This window comes from Vicugna pacos, chromosome 34 (genome assembly GCF_048564905.1).
Source record: "Vicugna pacos chromosome 34, VicPac4, whole genome shotgun sequence".
Classification (NCBI taxonomy): Eukaryota; Metazoa; Chordata; class Mammalia; order Artiodactyla; family Camelidae; genus Vicugna; species Vicugna pacos.
The window spans coordinates 13,242,340-13,262,788 of NC_133020.1; the positions used below are offsets into that span (position 1 = coordinate 13,242,340).

The 20,449-nt window shown below is 40.9% G+C and overlaps 2 protein-coding genes across 2 annotated transcripts in view; one reads left to right on the forward strand and one right to left on the reverse strand.

The window, feature by feature from the left end:
* Window positions 1–1,759: 1,759 nt before the first annotated feature.
* H2AJ (H2A.J histone) lies at window positions 1,760–2,457 on the reverse strand. The gene has a single exon (XM_006199887.4). The coding sequence runs from the start codon at window positions 2,316–2,318 to the stop codon at window positions 1,929–1,931; it is 390 nt and encodes a 129-aa protein (XP_006199949.1). The 5' UTR covers window positions 2,319–2,457; the 3' UTR covers window positions 1,760–1,928.
* A 2,641-nt stretch (window positions 2,458–5,098) lies between these two features.
* The window catches only part of GUCY2C (guanylate cyclase 2C), a 76,279-nt gene continuing 60,928 nt past the window's right edge, over window positions 5,099–20,449 (forward strand). The window contains exon 1 of the mRNA XM_072954289.1: window positions 5,099–5,342. The gene's annotated coding sequence lies outside the window, so the exon portion shown is untranslated. The remainder of the gene's footprint in view (window positions 5,343–20,449) is intronic.

Below are 20,449 nucleotides of genomic sequence, written 5' to 3' on the forward strand. Positions count from 1 at the left end.
AAACAACAAAAAAATACTCTTGGTTACAGCCACCTATAGGTATCACCTATAAGGGTAAGCGTACATTCCTGTAGAGAATGGTACTTCTTTCAATTTACTGAGCATCTAATGTCTGGCAGGAAGTAAAGGAACAATCTTAGTCCTCAAAATAGGTATTACGACTATGTTACACACGAGGAAGCCTCTGGCTAGAAGGTGGGAAGTGGCGCAAACAGCTGGACATCTTGGAACCTGCCCGTGGTACGTCCCCTTGGGGTCTATTCTCTTCAGAAGTTAGGGGCCAATAATCTGCTTTGTAACAAGAGTCTGTGTGGCCTGATCTTTGTACACCTCAAAGATGACCACGGGGGAGAATTTCAACATTTGTTCCACATGCAGCAGAGACACAAGAACTAACAGAAGCTGAAGGGGAATCCTTTCTCTGATGTTAACTTACTTGTTCATTGTCCTGTCTTCAGTTATCCAGGGAAAAAAAGAGTGGCAATCTAGTTGTCTCATTCATAGCTATACCCCCCATTAGCCATCACCTAGCACTGTTCATGGTTCAGTAAATATTGGGGAAGAAATAAAGAAAGTCTATGTGGGAAAATGGGCCAACTATACAAAGATGAAAACACGCCTTATTATTTTTTTCTTTTTCAGGAAGACTTCAACTCTGTCTCACAGGAAAGATGAATCCAAAGATGTGAAATCTCAATGGGGAATTTTTTGTGTGGACCATGAGGCCCAGGATGAAGCTGGTAGAAAAGGTTGACATGGAAGAGTCCAACCAAGGACAGAGTAAGATCGCTAGTGTTTAACTTTAAAATATGGATTCCTGTTCTGAAATGTGTTTCTCCTTGCATTTATATCATTCATCCTTGCCTTTGTCTCACATCTCATGTATTTACTAAAGCATTACTGTGTCATTAAGCAACACAACCCCATAGGCGTTGTTGGAATGAGGTCACTCATAACTTCAGGCCAGTGGTAGAACCCCAGGAACATCGGTCGGGTTACTCGCTGTTGTAAAGCAAAATCAAACCAATTCATTTCCAAAAGAATGTACTACGATGGAGATAAGACCATGATGAAGCTAGAAACTTGAGAAAATCATTTTAGAAACTCATAAACATATGTAACTCATTTCACTGTTATGCAACATGAACGTCAGGGGGAAAAATTTTCCAACCTCATGACTCATGCTTCTGTATTACACATATTACTGGGTGTTTCTTCATTTTAAAGAAATGTGGACATAGCGTGTATATAAAAATATCTGATATCCAAAACACGAAAATACAACAGCTATCAAGCAAAGAAGAATCTGTTAGGTTGACACTGTGTCCTCCAAGCCACTCTTCCAAGACGGAAAGTTATTCCATCTTTTGAAAAGTATGGCCGGAGAGACAACTTCCTGTCCAAGACCAGCTCGCCGCCACCCTCTCTTAGAACTGGTTCCTGAACTGCCCCAACAGGGCAGGAGAGCAAAAGCTCTCGGAAAGGGAAATTAAAATAATGCCCCCAGCCGCAGCCGCACCTACTCTTCCTCTCCTCTGCCTCCCGGCGAGCACGCAGAGCTCCCAACTCTGCCCACTTCCAGGCCAGTGGGTCCCCTCTCGTCTCCCCTGTCTGCCCACAGCGCCTCGAGGGTGACCTGCGGACCAAAGCAGCCCGAAAGTGGCTCAAGCCGACCCACCAGCACCTCGTCCAGGGGTCTCCCAGTCGCTCCCTGGGTCATACGGCAGGACCCCGCGACTACACAGCTCTCTCCACCACACAATTTTCACTGACTTTATTGGCTCCCGGACCCGGTGGGCCCCTCGCCACCCACCTCCCCACTAGGTCGAGCCGGCCCTCCATGACATCAAGTACATTCAAAAATACTGCGGGGTGGCTATGAAAGAGCCTTTGCTGGGGAAGCCAGCTCCCCTGTGGCAGCGTCAGGGTCACTTGCTCTTCGCCTTCTGACTCTCCGTCTTCTTGGGCAGCAGCACGGCCTGGATGTTGGGCAGGACGCCGCCCTGAGCGATGGTCACTTTCCCCAGCAGCTTGTTTAGCTCCTCATCGTTGCGGATGGCGAGTTGCAGATGGCGAGGGATTATCCTGGTCTTCTTGTTGTCCCGCGCGGCGTTGCCAGCCAACTCCAGGATCTCCGCCGTCAGGTACTCCAACACCGCAGCCAGGTACACCGGCGCGCCGGCGCCCACTCGCTCCGCGTAGTTACCTTTGCGCAGCAGTCTGTGCACTCGGCCCACCGGGAACTGCAGGCCTGCGCGGGAGGACCGGGACTTGGCCTTTGCCCGCACTTTGCCGCCCTGCTTTCCGCGACCAGACATGTTTACCTCTCGCCTAAAACTCCAGGGAGGGGAAAAAAACCCCTAGCGGTCCGGTTCCTAGTATGGGAATGCGATGTACCACACGGAAACCGCCTCTACCAACACTTTGCTGACACTAGGCAGAGCCTTCCCATTGGGCACCGCACATCCTCGGCTCCTGTGACCAATGACAGGCAGGCTCGGCTCCCAATTAGAGCGCTGGCAGAAGGACCGCCTTCTCTAGCTCTCCCCAATCAAAAAGGCAAGTCCCTAGTTCTCATTTACATAACAGCAGATATGAATACGCTGGACCCGCCTGCTCGGCGTTTGGGGATTCGGTTGAATTTGTTGGATCTTGAGTTTTCAATGTCCCTGCTCGCTCCCAGGAAAACAGCGTCTTCAGAGTTAAGGAGTCATGGTTAGAAACAGACAAATCCGGAAGGAGAGCTACTCCGTCCGCAATTACAAGGCACTCAAGCAAGAAATGCCTCTAACAATTGAGATCGCAGAGTATACCCGAAAAATTTAACAGATTATTATTATTATTAACACTATTTTTCTTTCTGTTCTTGTAAGCAAGAGAGATCTCTAACTTGTAAATGTGCCAACTTCGATTACTTCGTCTTGGTATTAAAAAATCGACCTATTTTACCATTACAAGAATCTTGACTCTTGAAGGCCTCTTGAGCCACGGATTAAAATCATGTAGTACAATTTGACTATTGAGGATCCTTTCCGCACAGCTATCCAGGCAGTAGTCTGAGGGCTTTGTTAATTCTCCTTTAACAGCAACAGTAGCAGTACTTTTTTGAGCTATGCATATGGTAAGGATATGTAAATAAGCATTTAGTTATATATAAATATTTACCATAAAGCTTTCCTGCTGGAAAAGCTTATTCGTCAGGACTAGGGACAGGCAGTACAATTTAAAACATTCGTTCCTCAATGTATTAATAAATGCCTGGGAAAGATTCATGAATCATCCTCTAAATACTGCTGCCTTTTATAGCAGTAAAACCTTTTGGGAAGACAGTCATTCCAGTCTCCTAGAATGGTGACACTACTCAAAAGTTTTGTTTTTGCTCAGATTCTCTTAAGAGTTGAGAGACTCCTGATTGGGAATCTGCAGTATAAATTACTATTTAAAGCCACAATCATAGCATCCATTATTTTACAAGAACTTTGCCATCTTTAAGTGGAAGATTTGAGCACCTCAGATTTTAATGAAATAAAGACATTACAATATTTCAATTAAATAATCCTAGAAATAGTTATTTGGTTGAAAAGGAAAAACACGCTTGGGGTGGAGAGGATAGAGGGGGTAGTGAAATCTGTAAATTGCGCAGAAGCAGCTACAAGGGAAAAGTCTTAGGGGTTGGACAGGGGATGGGGAAGGTTACAGTTTTTGAAAGAATTTTAATTCTTTCTCCTCGGGGCCACAAAAGAAAAAAGAACCATTAAAAGACTTCCTCTCCCCCAACTAGTGACTTAAAAAGATCCACAGGTGTACAGCAACTGCTTTGAAATTTAACAAGTAGTATTCCTGGTTCCTACTGATGTTCACATTAGCCTGGGAATGGTTTTAGTGTAAGTATTCCGTTGGAAGACTATAGAATTAGGATTCGCTCAGACTGGGGGTGGGGGGGGGGGTGGGGGGTGGGATAGATGCGGGCCAGCGAAGCAGAGGAAAGAGGGAAGGGAAACCCAGTGCGTATTGGCTCTGGCCTACTGTTTTTTAAGCATTGAGAAAAGGCAATATAAATTCCATTGAGTCTTTCCTCAACTTTATGGAAAAAACAAAAAACAAACAAAAAAAACCTGACAAACTTTTCAAAAGAGCAAACAAAATATTTTGTAGAGAGGGAATAGGCCTATAGCACAGCCCACTTTCTTTAAGTTTTCAAACAAGTTCGCTGCAAGGGATTATAAACTCCGGTTTGCAGCTAATGAAACTGCTAGCTGCTTGCTATCGCCCAGATTTTACCTTAAAAGACGTCTGGCCGAGGTAAAGGTGGCGCTAAGCGCCACAGTAAGGTCTTACGGGACAATATCCTGGGCATTGCGAAGCCCGCTAATCCGCCGTCTCTAGCGCCGCGGTAGTGTCAAGCGCATCTCATGGCTTATCTACGAGGAGACACGGGGAGTGCTCAAAGTGTTCCTGGAGAATGTGATACGAGATGCAGTGACTTACATGGAGCACGCCAAATGCAAGACAGTGACGGCCATGGATGTGAGGTATGCGCTAAAACGCCAGGGGAACACCCTGTACAGCTTCGGAGGCTGAGTGATTCTTGTGGCTCATTTCCGCACTCCAAAAGGCCATCTTTAGAGACCCCAAAACGATTACAAAAAAAGTTGATAATGTGAATTTCCATGTGAATGCGCTGATAGGAGCTTCAGATGAAGCATTCTGCTTACTATTAGGGGTTGATGCAGGTGTCCAGCCGATGGCTTGGGGAGAAGGGGAGGTGTTAGCAGTAGAGCTCAGCAGAGAGCTCAGCGCTGGCGTTCAGGACATGGCCTGGGAAGTGCGACGCAGGGCAATAGTGACCTTGCTCTTCTGTGTTTCAGGCGCTGGACTGCTGACTTTAGATCTCATTCGGGAGAAGCAGGCACCACTTCCTTAAGAAACCCACGTCTTAGAAGCGGTAGACACTGCTAAGCGAAAGCCGAGCGTGCAGGCCTTGAGCATATATACGGTATCGGTATGCAAATAGGCTGACCGGGCTTTCTGCCTCTGATTGGATAGGAGGTCCACGTGTCAGAGGGGGCGGTTCTTGCCCGTGTGGCCCCAGGCCCGGCCTCGGAGACCGCGGATTTCGCGGCGTCCAATAGGAAAGCGTGAGGTGCAGGGCTGGTGTGGAACGCCGAGGTTCTGTAGGGTGTGAATATTTTTTTTCTTCGCGGACTTTTTGAGTAAGAGGTAACCAAACTCAGACGCTGAATGCAGGGCGGCAGAGTGCGGGCGAAGTCAAAGGCCAGGCCCGAGTCCAGTCACCTGCGCTACCCCTGGGTCACCTGCACAAAGGCAGCCGCGCCGAACAGGTGAGCATCCCAACTTCGGAGTACCCGGAGGAGGTGCTCGAACCCCTGACTGCGGTAACTAGGAGTTAGGCGGCAGCGCGGCCAGGGCGCAGGGCAGCGAACTGCTCGAAGTGCAGGCCCTGCTGTTGCTCAGGGGAGAGGGTCGAGTGACCGGGTCGCAGCCAGGACCGAGCGCCGGAGATAAAGCGCTTCCCAGTAAAGGTCCTCTTCAGAACCAGCGGCGGGGCTGCGAAGGGAGAGGGGCGGTGGCTTGGGTTCTAAGGGTTTCGGTGAAAATGGTGGGGGCGAGAGAGCTGTGTAGTCGTGGAATCCTATACAGGGATCCTGCCTGGGAGACCGAGTAAGGGGCGGTGCGTTTGCGGCGCGACGACAGGGGCTGGAGACCCGGGACCACACCTGCGCGCGGCCGGGCAGGGGCCACCAGCGCGGCGAGGCGGGAAACGAAGTCAGCTTTACTCCTGACTGCGTCATTGCTAACCTGTTTATATGAGGGAGGTGGGCAAGGGGCTCGTGGAATCACCAGGCTTCCTGGAGGTGGTTGTTGCCTGGAGTGGCTGTGGAGTAGTTTCCCAGCCTTGACAGCGCTGCATCTCTCTCTTTAAGTGAATTATTTCTTAAATGTACCCTTGCCAGGGAAAGATTTCTTGTATTCCCTCAGCAGAGGCAGGCATCGTATCATTTATTGAATGCCAGCCACTTTGGAACATTTTGTATTCCATTATCGCATTTGATTCTTTCGCAAATTCATGAATTATTTATTATTAATTACCATTTTACAGATGAAGAAACTGATATGGGGGGAAGTACTGGAGCCAGGATTTGAACCCAGCCCTGGTGGATCCCATACCCTTTGACCTTAACCCTTACGTGCCACTGCTCAGAGGCCCCATTCCCGTTTGCTGACATTTCACATCTAAGTACTAAGTTGTATTCCATACTCAAGCATGTCCATGGGGCTGGTATTAATTAAATTTCTAGGGCAGTGAGATAGTCCCAAAAGCTCAACTTTCTTAGATGCACGTGGAAAAAAAAACCCACAACAAACTGAATTACTGAAAAAGAAGCAGCAGTCTGGCACACTTCTGTGCTTTTGTAATTGTTGAGTGAGTGAGTAAGTGAACTTGAGTGGATAGATAATGTACCTATGAAATCCCCAATTTGGCATAAGTCAGATAAACAGCAGGGTCCTACTGTACAGCACAGGAAGCTATATTCAATACCTTGTAATAGCCAAAATGAAAAAGAATATGAAAAGGATATATATGTATATGAATGAATCACTATGTCGTACACCAGATATTAATACAACATTTTAAATTGACTATACTTCAATAATAAAAAAAAAAAACTGGGGCTGGAAAATGTGACCTATGCAATTTCTTCTCTTTGGAAATTATTGAAGTTTTACTTCTGCCCACTTTTTGAAAATTCCTTATGGATGTTGGACAAGGAGGCATAGTATATGTTTTCAAATATGACAATTCAATTTACAGCTCTTTGTTCAATATGTTAATTATTATATTTTCCAAATAAAGACCATGTTGTTGTTTTTATCTACTCAGTGTATATTTTTCCTGATAGTATCACATTGTCTCCTGCTATATTTTGTTGCTGTCAATTTATCCTCATATTTTAAATAGTATTTATTTTATATAATTTGCTTGTGTGATTTGCTATTTAAACTTCATGACTGCCATACCTTCTTTACAGGTAGTACCTTTTATCAATCTGAATAACTCTTATTGACTTAATTTTTTTTTCTTGTCCTTTGGGTGTCAATTAACTTGAATTCCAATTACTTATTATTTTACCTCACTTCAACTACTGTTTGGCACCTGCAATTCTTAATACACTGATGATCTAATTATAGTGTTTATCTCCCCTCAATTTTAACAGCTTTATTTTGATTATTTGGGATGATGCATAAAATATCTACATCCTTTATTATGTAATTAGGGGGAGGTAAAATTGTTAGAACAATTTGACGTTATACAAATAACATCAGAAAAGCAATCAAATTATTTGAAGTGAAGTTTTTTTTCACTTTTTAAAAAAATTTTTATTGAGGTGTAGTCAGTTTACAATGTTGTGTCAATTTCTGGTGTACAGTACATTGCTTCAGTCATACACGAATATACATATATTCATTTTCATATTCTTTTTCACTGTAAACTACTACAAGATACTGAATATATTTCCCTGTGAAGTGAAGTTTTGTCAGACGTTGCATGACATTATTTCTCCTGTCCAGGGTGCATAACTTTCTGAAGATAATTCTTCTGTGATGAGTGGCTCAGCTAAGTATTTGATTATCTGAGTCTTCAGATCACATTAGAGTTTTTGATACATCGGATACCTGGGATGGGGCAGCTATTAAAATCTGCAGACCATCCTGTGGTTTGACCTAACACCCAGGAAGCACTCAGTATCTTTGGATTAGTGAATATATGGTAAAAGGATAGTGGTGAAATACTTTAATTTATTGTCAAAGATTAACGCAATCACAGGTGAAGAGAATTGAATTAATATTTTTTTTTATCCTAATTAAGATTCACTCCTGGAGCTAGGGAGACATCCTGCTTCTTTTGACTCTCAGGGGCACTGATAATTGAGCAAAAGCAGGATTCTGTTGATAAAAAAGGCTGTTGAGGGAATATGCTAGGTTTTTTAACTTACAATATACTGGGCTATTCATTACCCTCTTAGTAAAATAAAGGAGAGGAGACTGAGGAACATTTATATGGTAATTTCAGCAGCACAGGGAGCAAAGTGGCCTGACAGGTGGAGAGAAGGGCTACTTTTAAATATCATATGTGGAATATAAAAACTAATAAACAAACAAAAATTTTAGCTGATGTTTATGCTTAAGTAATTCTTTAATAACTGGCATTAAACATTATGATAATAACTATATTCTGATAATAAACAGATTTGCTTATTACCAAATTCAAAATTTTACCTAGATGTTTTTGTATTTGTATACATAAATACCTACCTATTTTGTGTTCTAAGGTTATCTTTCACAAAACTCATCTCCTCGAGCTCACTCAAAATCATAATGTCCCAAAATCTGAATAGCATCTGTGTATCTGGAGGATTATGCTTGTGCATACCAACAAGTACTTGGTGTCTAATACGTTTTTATGAGTTACATGAAATTTAATTAAAAGCAAACTGTCTTAGGGAAAAATTTTTATTAAACTATAATTTGCTAAACCATTGAATTAGCCATTCTAGGTATATAAAAAGGAGGTACTTTTATGTTTTCAATTAAATATCTGCATTTTCTACATCTTTATGTTTCTGCAACATGTTTACTCGTCTTCATTATCATCATCATTGACCCTAATCTCTTGTTTATTCATTGAAAGATAAGATAAACTGAAGAAAGATGCTGCCTCAGTTCAACCTTTTTATAAATTAATTTTGTTATAATTGTGTTTCTAAGCAACTCTTAGTGGTTTTATAATTTTAACTTAATCTGACAGCCTTCATGCTTTTAATAGAATTCAGTCCATTCACATTTAAACAACTGTAAACATGATTCTTTTTTCCATTTTACTTTATGTTTTTCTATTATTATTTCTTTTTCCTATTTTTACTGGTTTTATCATGAAACTGTTTGTGGCAGATGTCACTGGTGACCCATCCACTATCCACTCTCCTCTTTGTTCTTAATACCAGAACCTAAGTTTTGTTGGGAGTGATAATGCACTCAGTAGAAAAATTGTATTTCCAAGGCCCCGTGCTGTGCGGAGGGGCCCTGTGGTTGAGTTCTGTGTGTAGAAGTTGCAGGATGGGGCTTCTGGGAAACCTGACTGAAAAGGAGGGTAACTCAAATGAGAGATCTTATGTAGCTCCCTCTTCCTCCTCTTTTTCTATGTGGAGTGTGGGATAATAGTGGCCGTGCAGCGCTTATGAGATGGGGTTGAAAATGGAAGTCAAATACTGGGGCAAAAAGATTAAAGGAGCCTGGACAGTGATGAACTAGAAATAGAAGGAAATGTCACTAACATGATAAAAAGAATCTTAAAAAATAAAAGAAAAACTAAATCCATACAGTGAATTCCTTACTTAATGGTGAAATGTTAAAACACATTATCTTTAAGAAATATAACAAGATATATACTGTTAGGTGAAAACAGTAGATAAGAAAGGAGGGGAAATAGGAATATAAAAACTGTCTTACCTCCCTACCGAGGCAAACTAAGCTGCATAGTCTCCCCATTTCTATTTGGGACAATACAATAAAAAGAGAAAAAAATAATTTAGTAAATGATGTGCTTTCATACATAAAAAACTTCTTTCATCCACAAATTATTAGTATGTAACAAAAGAGTTTAGCAAGGTTGCCAGATACAAGATCAATACAAACAAAATAAAATTTCTGTCCATAAACAATGAAATTTTAAAAACACAACTTACAATTTACTTATAACAACAACAAACATATATATAAATATGTAGTAGTTATGAATAATTCTAATAAATAATATACAATATACTTACGTAGAAAATAGCAAACTTCATTTAGATACATCTATCAAGATGTAGGTAAAGGGACAGACCATGTTCCTGAATAAGGAGACCCAATATACTAAGGATGTCAAATACCCCGAATAGGTCATAGATTTTAACCTTTACACACACTATGTTCTAAAAAACTATGAAAGAAATTACTTTTTTTTTTAGAAGAAGAATATTTTAAGTGCCTTTCTAGCTTCTTCCTCTATACCCTAAAAAAAAAAATGCATTCCACCCAAGTGTAATAATGGGAAGGGGAAAATAGAAGACTACAAGTTCTGTGTTGGTGTAGAGAGAATATTAACGTTGATTATAATAACATTTAAACCACAAAAATGTCAGGAGATAATAGTCATTGGGAGATTAATATTGAAAACTATAATAAACCACCTTAGAAAGGCTTTGTGCTTTTCAACTTACTGCAAGATCTACTTTTTCTTTTTATTCCTTAAGGTATTTTTAAATATTCATTGTTTTAGGAATTGGAGATACAGAAATGATAAGACAGCTCAACTCCTGAATTCCTACACGTAAACTTCTAATGGGGGAGGCAAATCAATTAATTAATAAACAAGACAATATCACATGATGATAACTTATAAAGAAAGTAAAGCAGAATAATGTGATAAAAAATGACTAGGAGAAAGAGTTGCTCTTTATTCTTATTTTTTTTAATTGAAGTGTAATTGACTTACAACGTTGTGTTTGTTTCTGGTATACAGCTTAGTGATTCAGTTATACATTTATATATTCTTTTTCATATTCTTTTTTATTATAGGTTATTACAAGCTATTGAATATAGTTCCCTTTGCTACACAGTAGGACCTTGTTTATCTATTTTGTATATGGTAGTTTGTGTCTGCTGATCCCAAACTCCCAATTTATCCCTCCCCCCTACCTTTTTCCCTTTGGCAACCATAAATTTGTTTTCGATGTCTATGAGTCTGTTTCTGTTTTGTAGAATAGTTCATTCGAAAAGAGGTGCTCTTTAAACTGGTTAATCACAAGAAGTGTCTCTAGGAGGTGCCATTTGAGCTAAAATCTGCTAACAATAAAGATAGCGGTGGCAGAGAGTTCCCAGCAGAGGGAGTAGTTGATGCAAACGTCCTTAAGTGGGTGGAACTTAGCAAGGCAGAGAGGGGTAGGTGATGAGACCTGCAATGTGGCAAGACAATTTCCATGTACAGTAGTGGTTCTCAGAGTGTGGTCCATAGACTTCTTGGGTGACAGTCCCCACGACACTTTAAAGGGTCAATAAAGTCGAACTATTTTCAAAAGAATGCTAAAATGTTACTTGCCTTTCTCTCTTTGTTGACATTAGAGTTAATAGTTCAAAAGCAATGGTGGGTAAAACTACTGTAACCTCAGCACAAGTCAGGGCAGTGGCGCCAGACTATGAGTGGCCATTATGGAGTGGATGAAGACATACACCACACATCATGGGTATGACTGAGTTGCAAGCTGAATGAGTCACCTTTCTATGGAAACCGTTTTTACTTGAGACAAATGATCATTATTCAGTCTTGAGTGTTTGGCAGACATTTTCTCAAAAAGTACAAGTGAGTCTGCCACTTCAAGGAACACAACTGACAGTACTTGTTACCGATGATTTAAAAAAATCATGCATATAAGTGAAAATTAAAATTTTGAAAAACTTGGAAAACCATGAGCTTGATATCTTCTTGATACTTGACTTTTCTAATAGATCAATGGTGATACAATAGATAGGATATTTTGATATTGTATAATGTAAGGTGTTAACATCTGAAAGATCTGCATAACTCGATGAAATAGTATTTTCCAAATTAACCGATTCAGGATGTTAAAAATCATGCAGGTGTGAAAGATTTAATCAGTATGCAGGATAGCTCGATAGATTTTAATATGTCAGAGTATGAAATTTCCTTGATATGGTTCCGGATCTCAAATTGCAAGTAACCTTTGAGAAGATGCCACTTACCAAGTTTGGGTATAAAATCAAAGTATATCTGCCAGTATCTGAAAATGCTATGAAAATACTCCTCCCTTTTTTCAGCTGCATGTCTGTGTGAGGCCAGGTTTTCTTCATAAACTTCAACCAAAACAACAAATTAAAACAGATACAATAGAGAAGTAAATATAAGGGGGAGGGTATAGCTCGGTGGTAGAGTGCATGTTTAGCATGCACGAGGTCCTAGGTTCAGTCCCCAGTAACTAACTGTCTTCTATTGAAGAGACATTAAGATCTGAAAAAATGTAAAACAGTGCCACTCTACCCATCAACTTTTTAAAAAATAGTTATTTTTCATAAAAAATTTTTTATTGAAGTGTAAGTGACTTACAATATTGTGTTAATATCAACAGCAACTTGATTTAGTTATATATGTATTTTTCAGATTCTTTTCCATTATAGGTTATTACAAGATACTAAATATAGTTCCCTGTGCTAGACAGTAGATGCTTGTTGCTTATCTATTTTATATATAGTATTTTGTATCTGTTAATCCCATACTCCTAATTTATTCCGCACCTCTTTCCCATTTGGTAACCATAGTTTGTTTTCTATGTCTATGTGCCTGTTTCTGTTTGTATATAGATTCATTTGTATTACATTTTAGATTCCGCATATAAGTGAGATCATATAATATTTTTCTTTTTCTGGCTTACTTCACTCAGTATGATATTCTCTAGGTCTATCCATATTGCTGCAAATGGCAGTATTTCATTCTTTTTATGACTGAGTAATATTCCATTGTGTGTATATGTGTGTGTGTGTGTGTGAATGTATGTAGGTATTTACACCATATCTTTTTAAACCAATCGTCTGTTGATGGGCACTTGGGTTGTTTCTATGGCTTGGCTGTTGTAAATAGTGCTTCTATGAACACTGGGGTACATGTATCTTTTCTACTTAGAGTTATAATATTTTAATGGATATCTGCCCAAGGAGTGGGATTGCTGGATTATATGGTAGCTCTATTTTTATTTTTAATTTATTTATTTAAACTTTTTTTTATCGGGTTACAGTCATTTTATAATGTCGTGTCAAATTCCAGTGTAGAGCACAATTTTTCAGTCATACATAAACATACATATATTCATTGTTACATTTTTTTTGCTGTGAGGGTAACTCTATTTTTAGTTTTTTAAGGAACCTCTATACAGTATTCCATAGTGACTGCACCAACATAAAAATATATTTATGTTAACATGTCATGGGTTTAATATTATTATTTAAAATAAACGAACAAATATTTTAATTTTTTCTGTTTTTACATTTTTAATTTAGTAAGTATCAATGGTTAAAACCCAATAATTGAAAGTTTTTAGGGCCTTTAGTAATTTTTAAGAAGGGGTCCTGAGATCCAAAGATTAAGAACTGCTGATGTAAAGTTCTGAATTCAGGTTCTGTTGAGAGGCAGTAATGTGTTGCTTAAGAAGACAGACCCTAGAGCTAGATTGCTTAGGGTTGAACACCACCGGAACCAACACTCAGCATGTGCATGACCTCAGACAAATTATTTAACCAGTCTTGCCTCAGTTTCCCCATCTGAAAAACAGGAATAATAATGAAAGTGATATCATAGACTTTTGTGATGATTGAGTGAATTTGTATAAAGCACTTAGATTATGTTTGGCTCTCGGTAAATACGAGGTGTGGTCATTGTTATTATAATAAATACAGTGGCAAGCCACTGAGAGTTTTAGGAAGCAGTAGTACGCAATCTGGTTTAATTCTTTTAAAAAAATACCTGTTGGTTGTTGTGTCGGAAATGGATTGTAAAAGGACAGAAGCTGAACCAGGGAGGCCAGTTAGGGCTCTGACTGTATCTGATGGTTTGGACTAGGGTGGTACTAATGCAGAGGGAAGGAGTGAGCCTTCTTTTGGAAATGTGGCCGCAGAGCTGATAGGATTTGCATACACTATTGGATGTGGGGGATGAAGGAAAGAAAGAAATCAAGGATGACTCCTAGGACTTTGATTGAATAATAGGGTGGTTGAGGATTCTGTTTCCTAAGGATGGTGAAGACTGGAGCGTGATACAGGGGGATGCAATCCAGAGTTCTGTTCTGGACATGCTGTGTTTGAGGCCTCCATTCCACATCCTAGTGGAATCATCAGGATGATTACGTTTTTGAATCTGGAGTTCAGGAAGAGGTCAGAGTTCCAGATGTAAAACTTAAGTTCAGTCACCACCTTCTAGAGACTAGATACAGCCACGGATGAGATTTCCTAGGAAGAAAGCGCAAACAGTGAAGAACAGCAAATCACGCCACCCTCCAAAAATGCCACTTTGGCATACTGATTATTTTGAGCTGTTGGCACTTGAAAAACAGCAAATACAAGGAAAGGCTCCTTGTATTTGTATTTGAACTCCCCTTGTCTACCTAAAGACAGATCCTCCAAAAGGAGCTCAGTTGTCAAAAATCCCCTCCCTGGGAGATTCATCCACCAGGGAAAATTGAGTCTTGTCACAGGAGAGAAGACTAAACGCGGACACCGTAACCAGACAAACTTTGTCACAAACTGTCATACTTCCCATCTATTCGTCTAAAGGTCCATTCATTTTTATAATTTTTTTTCATAAAAGCTAACTAAACAAAATGCCTTGTATGACATGTAATCATATCCTTACACATTAAGCACTCCCAGGTTTTTGCCATTTTCTCTTTACGTGTTTTGCTTTCTTATGTCTGTTATCCTTTTATATTCTTCAACGCCCTTATGTGTCAAATTTATTCCCCTCCGAATGTCCTCACTCTCCTTCCAGAAACTGCTTCTTTGTTATTTAATTTGGTTTAACCTCTTGCCCCTCCAGATGACTCCCCACATGCCCTCCTCCCCGGCCCCCGTCTTAATTAATAAGCTCAGCGTGGAAAGGGCTTTGCTTCTGGAAGGTGGCAAAACCGATCCAAACTCTGGCTCTACTCCTTACAGCCCAAGTGGCCTTGGACCCAAAGATTTTTCTTCCTCCTTAAAATGCAGATAATAAAACTCTCCAAAATACAGTGGGGAAGAGTCAACGAAGTAATTGGAGTGGCGAGTCCCAGGTAGGTGCTCAGTGCCTGGCAGATGCTAACTCTGATGGCCTTTTGAGTTTTCCCCAACTTCCACTTCAGTGACCCTGTCATGATTTTCCAAAATTTTCTCTTCAAGCCCAATAATTTCCATTTTAAGGATAGACATCTTTTTTTTGTTGTTGTCGTCTGCCTCACATACAGACCTTTATTAAGGAAACATTTATCACCAGAGAAGTCATAGCTGATTTAACAAAGTCAGACTCTATCCTTGGCTCAGGCCTTGAAGTATTCATCGTTTTTTCTCTAACGGTCTTTTCCTGAGCTTCCATTCTGGGTCCTCAGCCGTCTCCATCCTTGCAGGAATCTTCACCATGCTCTTCACATGTGCCAATTTAGGGAGTGTTTCCTCTTCATCCGAGTATATACCGTTTCTAGGAACCCTTCAACTAGGAGGGGAAGGAGGGGATTTGAATCTTGTATCTCAAGTGCTGTCCACCTCTTCCTCCCTTCCTAAGTTCAAAAGCATTAAACTGTAAAACTAGTTTGTTTTCTCCTAACCCTCCGTCTTTCAAGAGCAAATATATACCTGTTTTTTTTTAAGTCTCTAGTTCTTTTATGGGGTCATGCAGAAAGTCCCCATCAGCAGCACACAAGAAATCTGACACCAGAAACTTCTTGATCTGACTTCCTCCATTTTTTTCATGGTAAAACTGTAACACAGCAGGACCCCATGGGGCCTTCCTGGGGGGGGGGTTGGGGGGGTGCAGATCCCTCCCCTGTATCCCCTGCTTTACTTCCTCTCTGAAGTACACAGATAGCATCTGATGCACGTTCCTGAAACCCCTGCCAAATGGAAGACACTACTTTTTAAAATTGTTGACTTATTTTCTTTACTGAATTAAAATTACGCTATTATAAAATAGCGATGTATATACAAAGGGATTTCATGCATCTTAGTATATACAGTTATCTTTAAAAAGTCAGGATGCAAGTTACAATGATAACAAAGATGCTAACTACTTGATTCCCATGAGCACAGAGCCCCCAGACCTACTGGAGCCTGAGGATTGATGATGCTAACCCCATGACAGCGCCGTTGCCTCACCGTCAACCAATCAGGAGAGTCGTGCACAAGCTGATCACATACCCCGTAACTCCCCTTCCTCACCTGGCCTTTAAAAATGCCTCCCTGAAGCCCACTAGGGGGCTGGGACTTTTAGAGCGTTAGCTGCCCCAGGCTCCCTGTCTGGTGCCTTACAGTAAACGCTGTACTTTCCTTCACCACCACCAGATGTCAGGAGATTTACTGTGTGCAGTCAAGTGAACCCAAGTTTGGTTCTGTAGCAAAATCCCAAACTTCCAGCATGGTTGCTATCATTCCTGCTGATTTCATTTTTATGTTTCAGTCTACCCTTGCCGCTTTCTCTCTAAATTTATGCCAAGAATTTCCACTAGCCTCCACATTCACATCCTCAATATACTTGTATTTTCTTTCCTGACAGATTTACAGCTTTGTACTTTGTTTTGTTGACTCTCAGCCTTCACTTCTCTGACAAACACCTCAATTTAAACACTCTCTCCTTTTATTTCACAGGGATGCTGTGATGCCAGCCATAAATGGGCTTGGCTTCTTACTCACTATTTTACATCCTTACTTACCAGGGACAGTCTATCACTGTCTAGATTTCTGAGAGTTTAAAAAGCCTGTCAAGGTGTTTGTGACCTAAAAGCAAGAAGTCTTGGCTCCAAATATAAAAAAAAAGATGACTGCAGACTCAAAACCGATGTATTATTCCCATAGCAAACCCATAAAACTCCTTTCAGTTTTTTACAGAAAAATGATGTGTGGAATGTGGTCACATTTACAATTATACGATGTGTCTTTGGGCAACAAGTTTCTGCCATCTTGAAGGATTAATAAGACTTTTCTCCCCTTGATCTTTTTTTTCTCTTTGCATCTCATCCTATTTCATCAGGCATTTGTTCCTCCTTCAAAAAATTATGCCACGTTTTAAGCATTCGACAAACTCATTTTTCCTAGTCTCATGCATAATGTGAAAAGGAATATCTAATACTGTACATTTCAGAACTTTTCTTCTTTCAAATGTATCCTGCGGGTTCCCTATAAATATATTTCAAACAATAAAGAAGTTTAAATAAATACAGTTTAGGTTTTTGTTCCTGGGGTACATTCCAAATATTTGTTTTAGGGGTACTTTTTAACACCACATCTAGCCCTATAAATATTTCTTGAATACTGCTGAAATTTCTTTCTGCTATCATTCTTTTCTGTTACAGTAAAGTTGTCATACATTTAACTTTTTCACACAATTAATTTCAATTAAAATTAGAGAAAATGTACCTACTACAGACAGAAATGGCACAAAGGAAGGAGCTATTGATTCTGCTGCTTGAATGGCATCAAGGAATAACCATAACTTACAGTTGTTGAACACCTACCAGGGGCCAGGAACTTTATAATGCCCTATTCTACTTTAACTCACCCAGACTTTCCCGTGCTGGAATCTATGAAGTTCACGGCAACAGCAGTTACTGAGTTTTCACTTGTTGCTCTTATATTTCTGGATGTGCTAGGCGTGTCTTGAATACTGTCCTGTAAGCATCCTTGTCCTGGGTACTGCTGTAGGCACACTGAGCATGAAGGTCTCCAGCGGGTTCTGCCCCCTGGTGGGCCCAATTTGCTAATACACTGAGGCCCCCTACTGGGCGTTGCCCCAGTCCCAGCAGCTCCTGGCAACCACCGTGGAGGACCCTCCAAGTGCCAGAGCAGGTGCCAATTTTTGACCAAGTGAAGAACAACATTCCTCTCCTTTACATGATGGAACCTGTTAGAGGGTCCCTGGCAATTGTATCTGTGACTTAATAGTCTGCTGAGTTCTATATCAGGCTGTGCTTTCGGTTTTTTATTCCAGATATTTTTGTCTTTTGAACTAAGGCCTACATGTGTGGGCTGGATTGGAGACGGGCTAGAATAGAACAGTGGCTGAATTCTGCAGTTCACTGGCTGTTGCCCTGGGAATGAATCACCTGTGGTGTGACTCTTCAACCCCAGGTGAGCGCATACTGTTCGCGCAAATCTCATCAGTCATCTGGCACACCTACCCATGTCCAAACTCCAGCAAGAGTCACAGCGCAGGCTCACTGGCTAGAACAGAAATTAAATTTATTTTATAAATAAAACAACCGAAGAACAGCAAATGTAGGTAATCTGCCCGAGTTCATATGCTTAGCAAACAGCTAAAACAAGATTCAAATCCAGCTTCGGGTTCTCTGGGGTTAGGTTTCCTGTTTAAGTATATCAAACTGCCTCCTGAAACTCAAAGAAGCTCCTCTTTATCTCAAAATATACAGCTCTCCTCTTTAAATGCTCGTCCTGCCTTCGCAACTCCCTGCTAAGGAAGCGTCAGTAAACAAAACGGACAGGTACTCTGTTCATAAAGAGTTTGTGAGTCAGGGAACTGAGCACTGTCTTCTTTCCTTCTTTCCCAAGCTATTAGTTCAACCCATATGAGGAAGTAATCCTTCAGCTGCCCTGAGGTGGGGTGGGGTGGGGGAGAGTGATACCTGGCTTCTCTACAGGAAAATACAGAGCTCCTGTTTCAGGACTGACTTACCAGCTCAACTAACCACTCTTTGGCAGCTTCGGGAATGGACTGTGCCTTTTTCCTTCCGTGTGTTGGAGATAAGAGAAAACAAAGCTATTTCCAGAGCACAGAGAACTTGAGTAGAGCTGAGATGCATTATCACTGTCTCCAACACATCCTTCCCTTCGTACGTAAACATAGCCACCTGGACAGGACTTCATCCAAGAGTCACTAGGAAATTGAAGCTAATTTCCCCTGTCCCTGCAAGTAGAACAACCACCCAGTCCAGCCTTTCCTGAGCATGTAAGAATACTGCACAAAATGAGCTCGGGAAGAAGGAGAGGAAGACGCTGCTCAAGGATTCAATAGAGTTTTGGAATTGGGGAGGGGAGGACTCCAGGTATAAGGGGGAAAAGAAACAAGCCTGTCAGCCTGGAGCATCCAGACGCCGGTGCTGGATTTAGATCCGCAGCCCGGCGTACCATAGGGATTCGCGTGTCCGTCGGGTCCCCCTGCCTTGTGCCCTGGGTAAGATTACTTTGAATCTCATTGCGTATTTGTAGAAAGTCCAAAAACACGTCCCAATATTTCATCAAAGCCTAAAGTCTTAAACTACCATGATCACCTCTGACTTCAGACTTGCTTCGGAGAGTCATGGAGCCATCCTGTTCGCGGTCCTACCCCATCCATCTCGAAACATATCTGAGCACCTTTCCATGATTCCCACATGTGAGACAGGGTGTACACGGCACAGCCTTGACTGAAGGTTTGGGGTGAGTCAACCACTTCTATCGGTTTTAAATTCCCACTAGAAGAGAATTATCAGGGAGACGGAAGTGTATTCGTTTGTATGACTACAGTCCTGGGAACGATTAGAGGGCACCCAGTAAGTATCTGTCGTCTGGATGACAAAAGGCATCTTTTCCTCAAAGGAAACACAGGCAACCTCATATCTTATACATCCTTGTTCTCAAAAGTCTTCAGCCCCCATCCCACTCGGCCTGTCTCACTGGCCATTTCTTTCTGTGTAGCTCCCAGCCTCTTGCCATCTTGTTGGCTCCTTTTTCCCTTTTTCTCTTTCCATCTCTCCTCCTCTTTCCCTTATTCCTGGATTGGCCCTAGGAACTGCAGATTTTCCTCATTTTAATATATATATATTTTTAATATGATATATATATATATATATCAATTTGTATTTCTCTCTGTGTAACTTGGAAGGTTTGCATAACCAAACCCATTTGAGTGCTCAGCAAAACCCTATCGCTTTTCAGTTACCTGAATCCATCTGCCATTATGTAACCATGTGAATAGGACCGTAAGTATTTCCTTCCCAGGAAGAAAAAAGTTAAAGAAGAAATCATTTAAAATTACACATTTATACCTTAAATATATTTAATTTCATCTCAAAACATAGCCACGTTCATTTATTCACCAGTTGGTTGATGTAGGACCAAGAAATCTTTGAGCGTGAGGCCCCAGGTCAGAGCTCTGTATCAGCTTTCTTAAGTCACCCACACCCCTAGTGCATCTTGTACGGCTTTTGGTGTTTGGTGTTTTAAGGCATTTGACAAGCTCTAAGGACAGACTTTTTTTTTTAGGTTTCTTTGTTATTCCCCAGTGTTCATAGCAGTTTTGCCACAGCTGTTGTCTTAGTAATTTGCCTTTGTTTAAGATTTCTAGTAGTTTTTGTGTGTATTTTATCAGATTGTGTACCATTTAATGAAGGACATAATTTAATAAATCAATTTAGCAACTTTGGGCACAGACACAAGGGACCCCTGGTGAGCAAATGACTTAAAACAGGAGGGAGCAGAGGTACACATGCCCACTGGCTGCAGGCATTCAGGGTGTGTTTCAGTTAATCTGGTGAGTCTGTTAAATCATCAGTTAGTAAATTCTCTTCTGTACAACCTGATGACTGACTATAGCTAACAGATAGGAAAGTTGTTAAGGAATAAATCTGAAAGTTCTCATCAC

Coding starts and splice junctions, on each gene's coding strand:
- H2AJ (XM_006199887.4), bottom strand. CDS start 2,318: ATGTCTGGTCGCGGAAAGCAGGGCGGCAAAGTGCGGGCAAAGGCCAAG.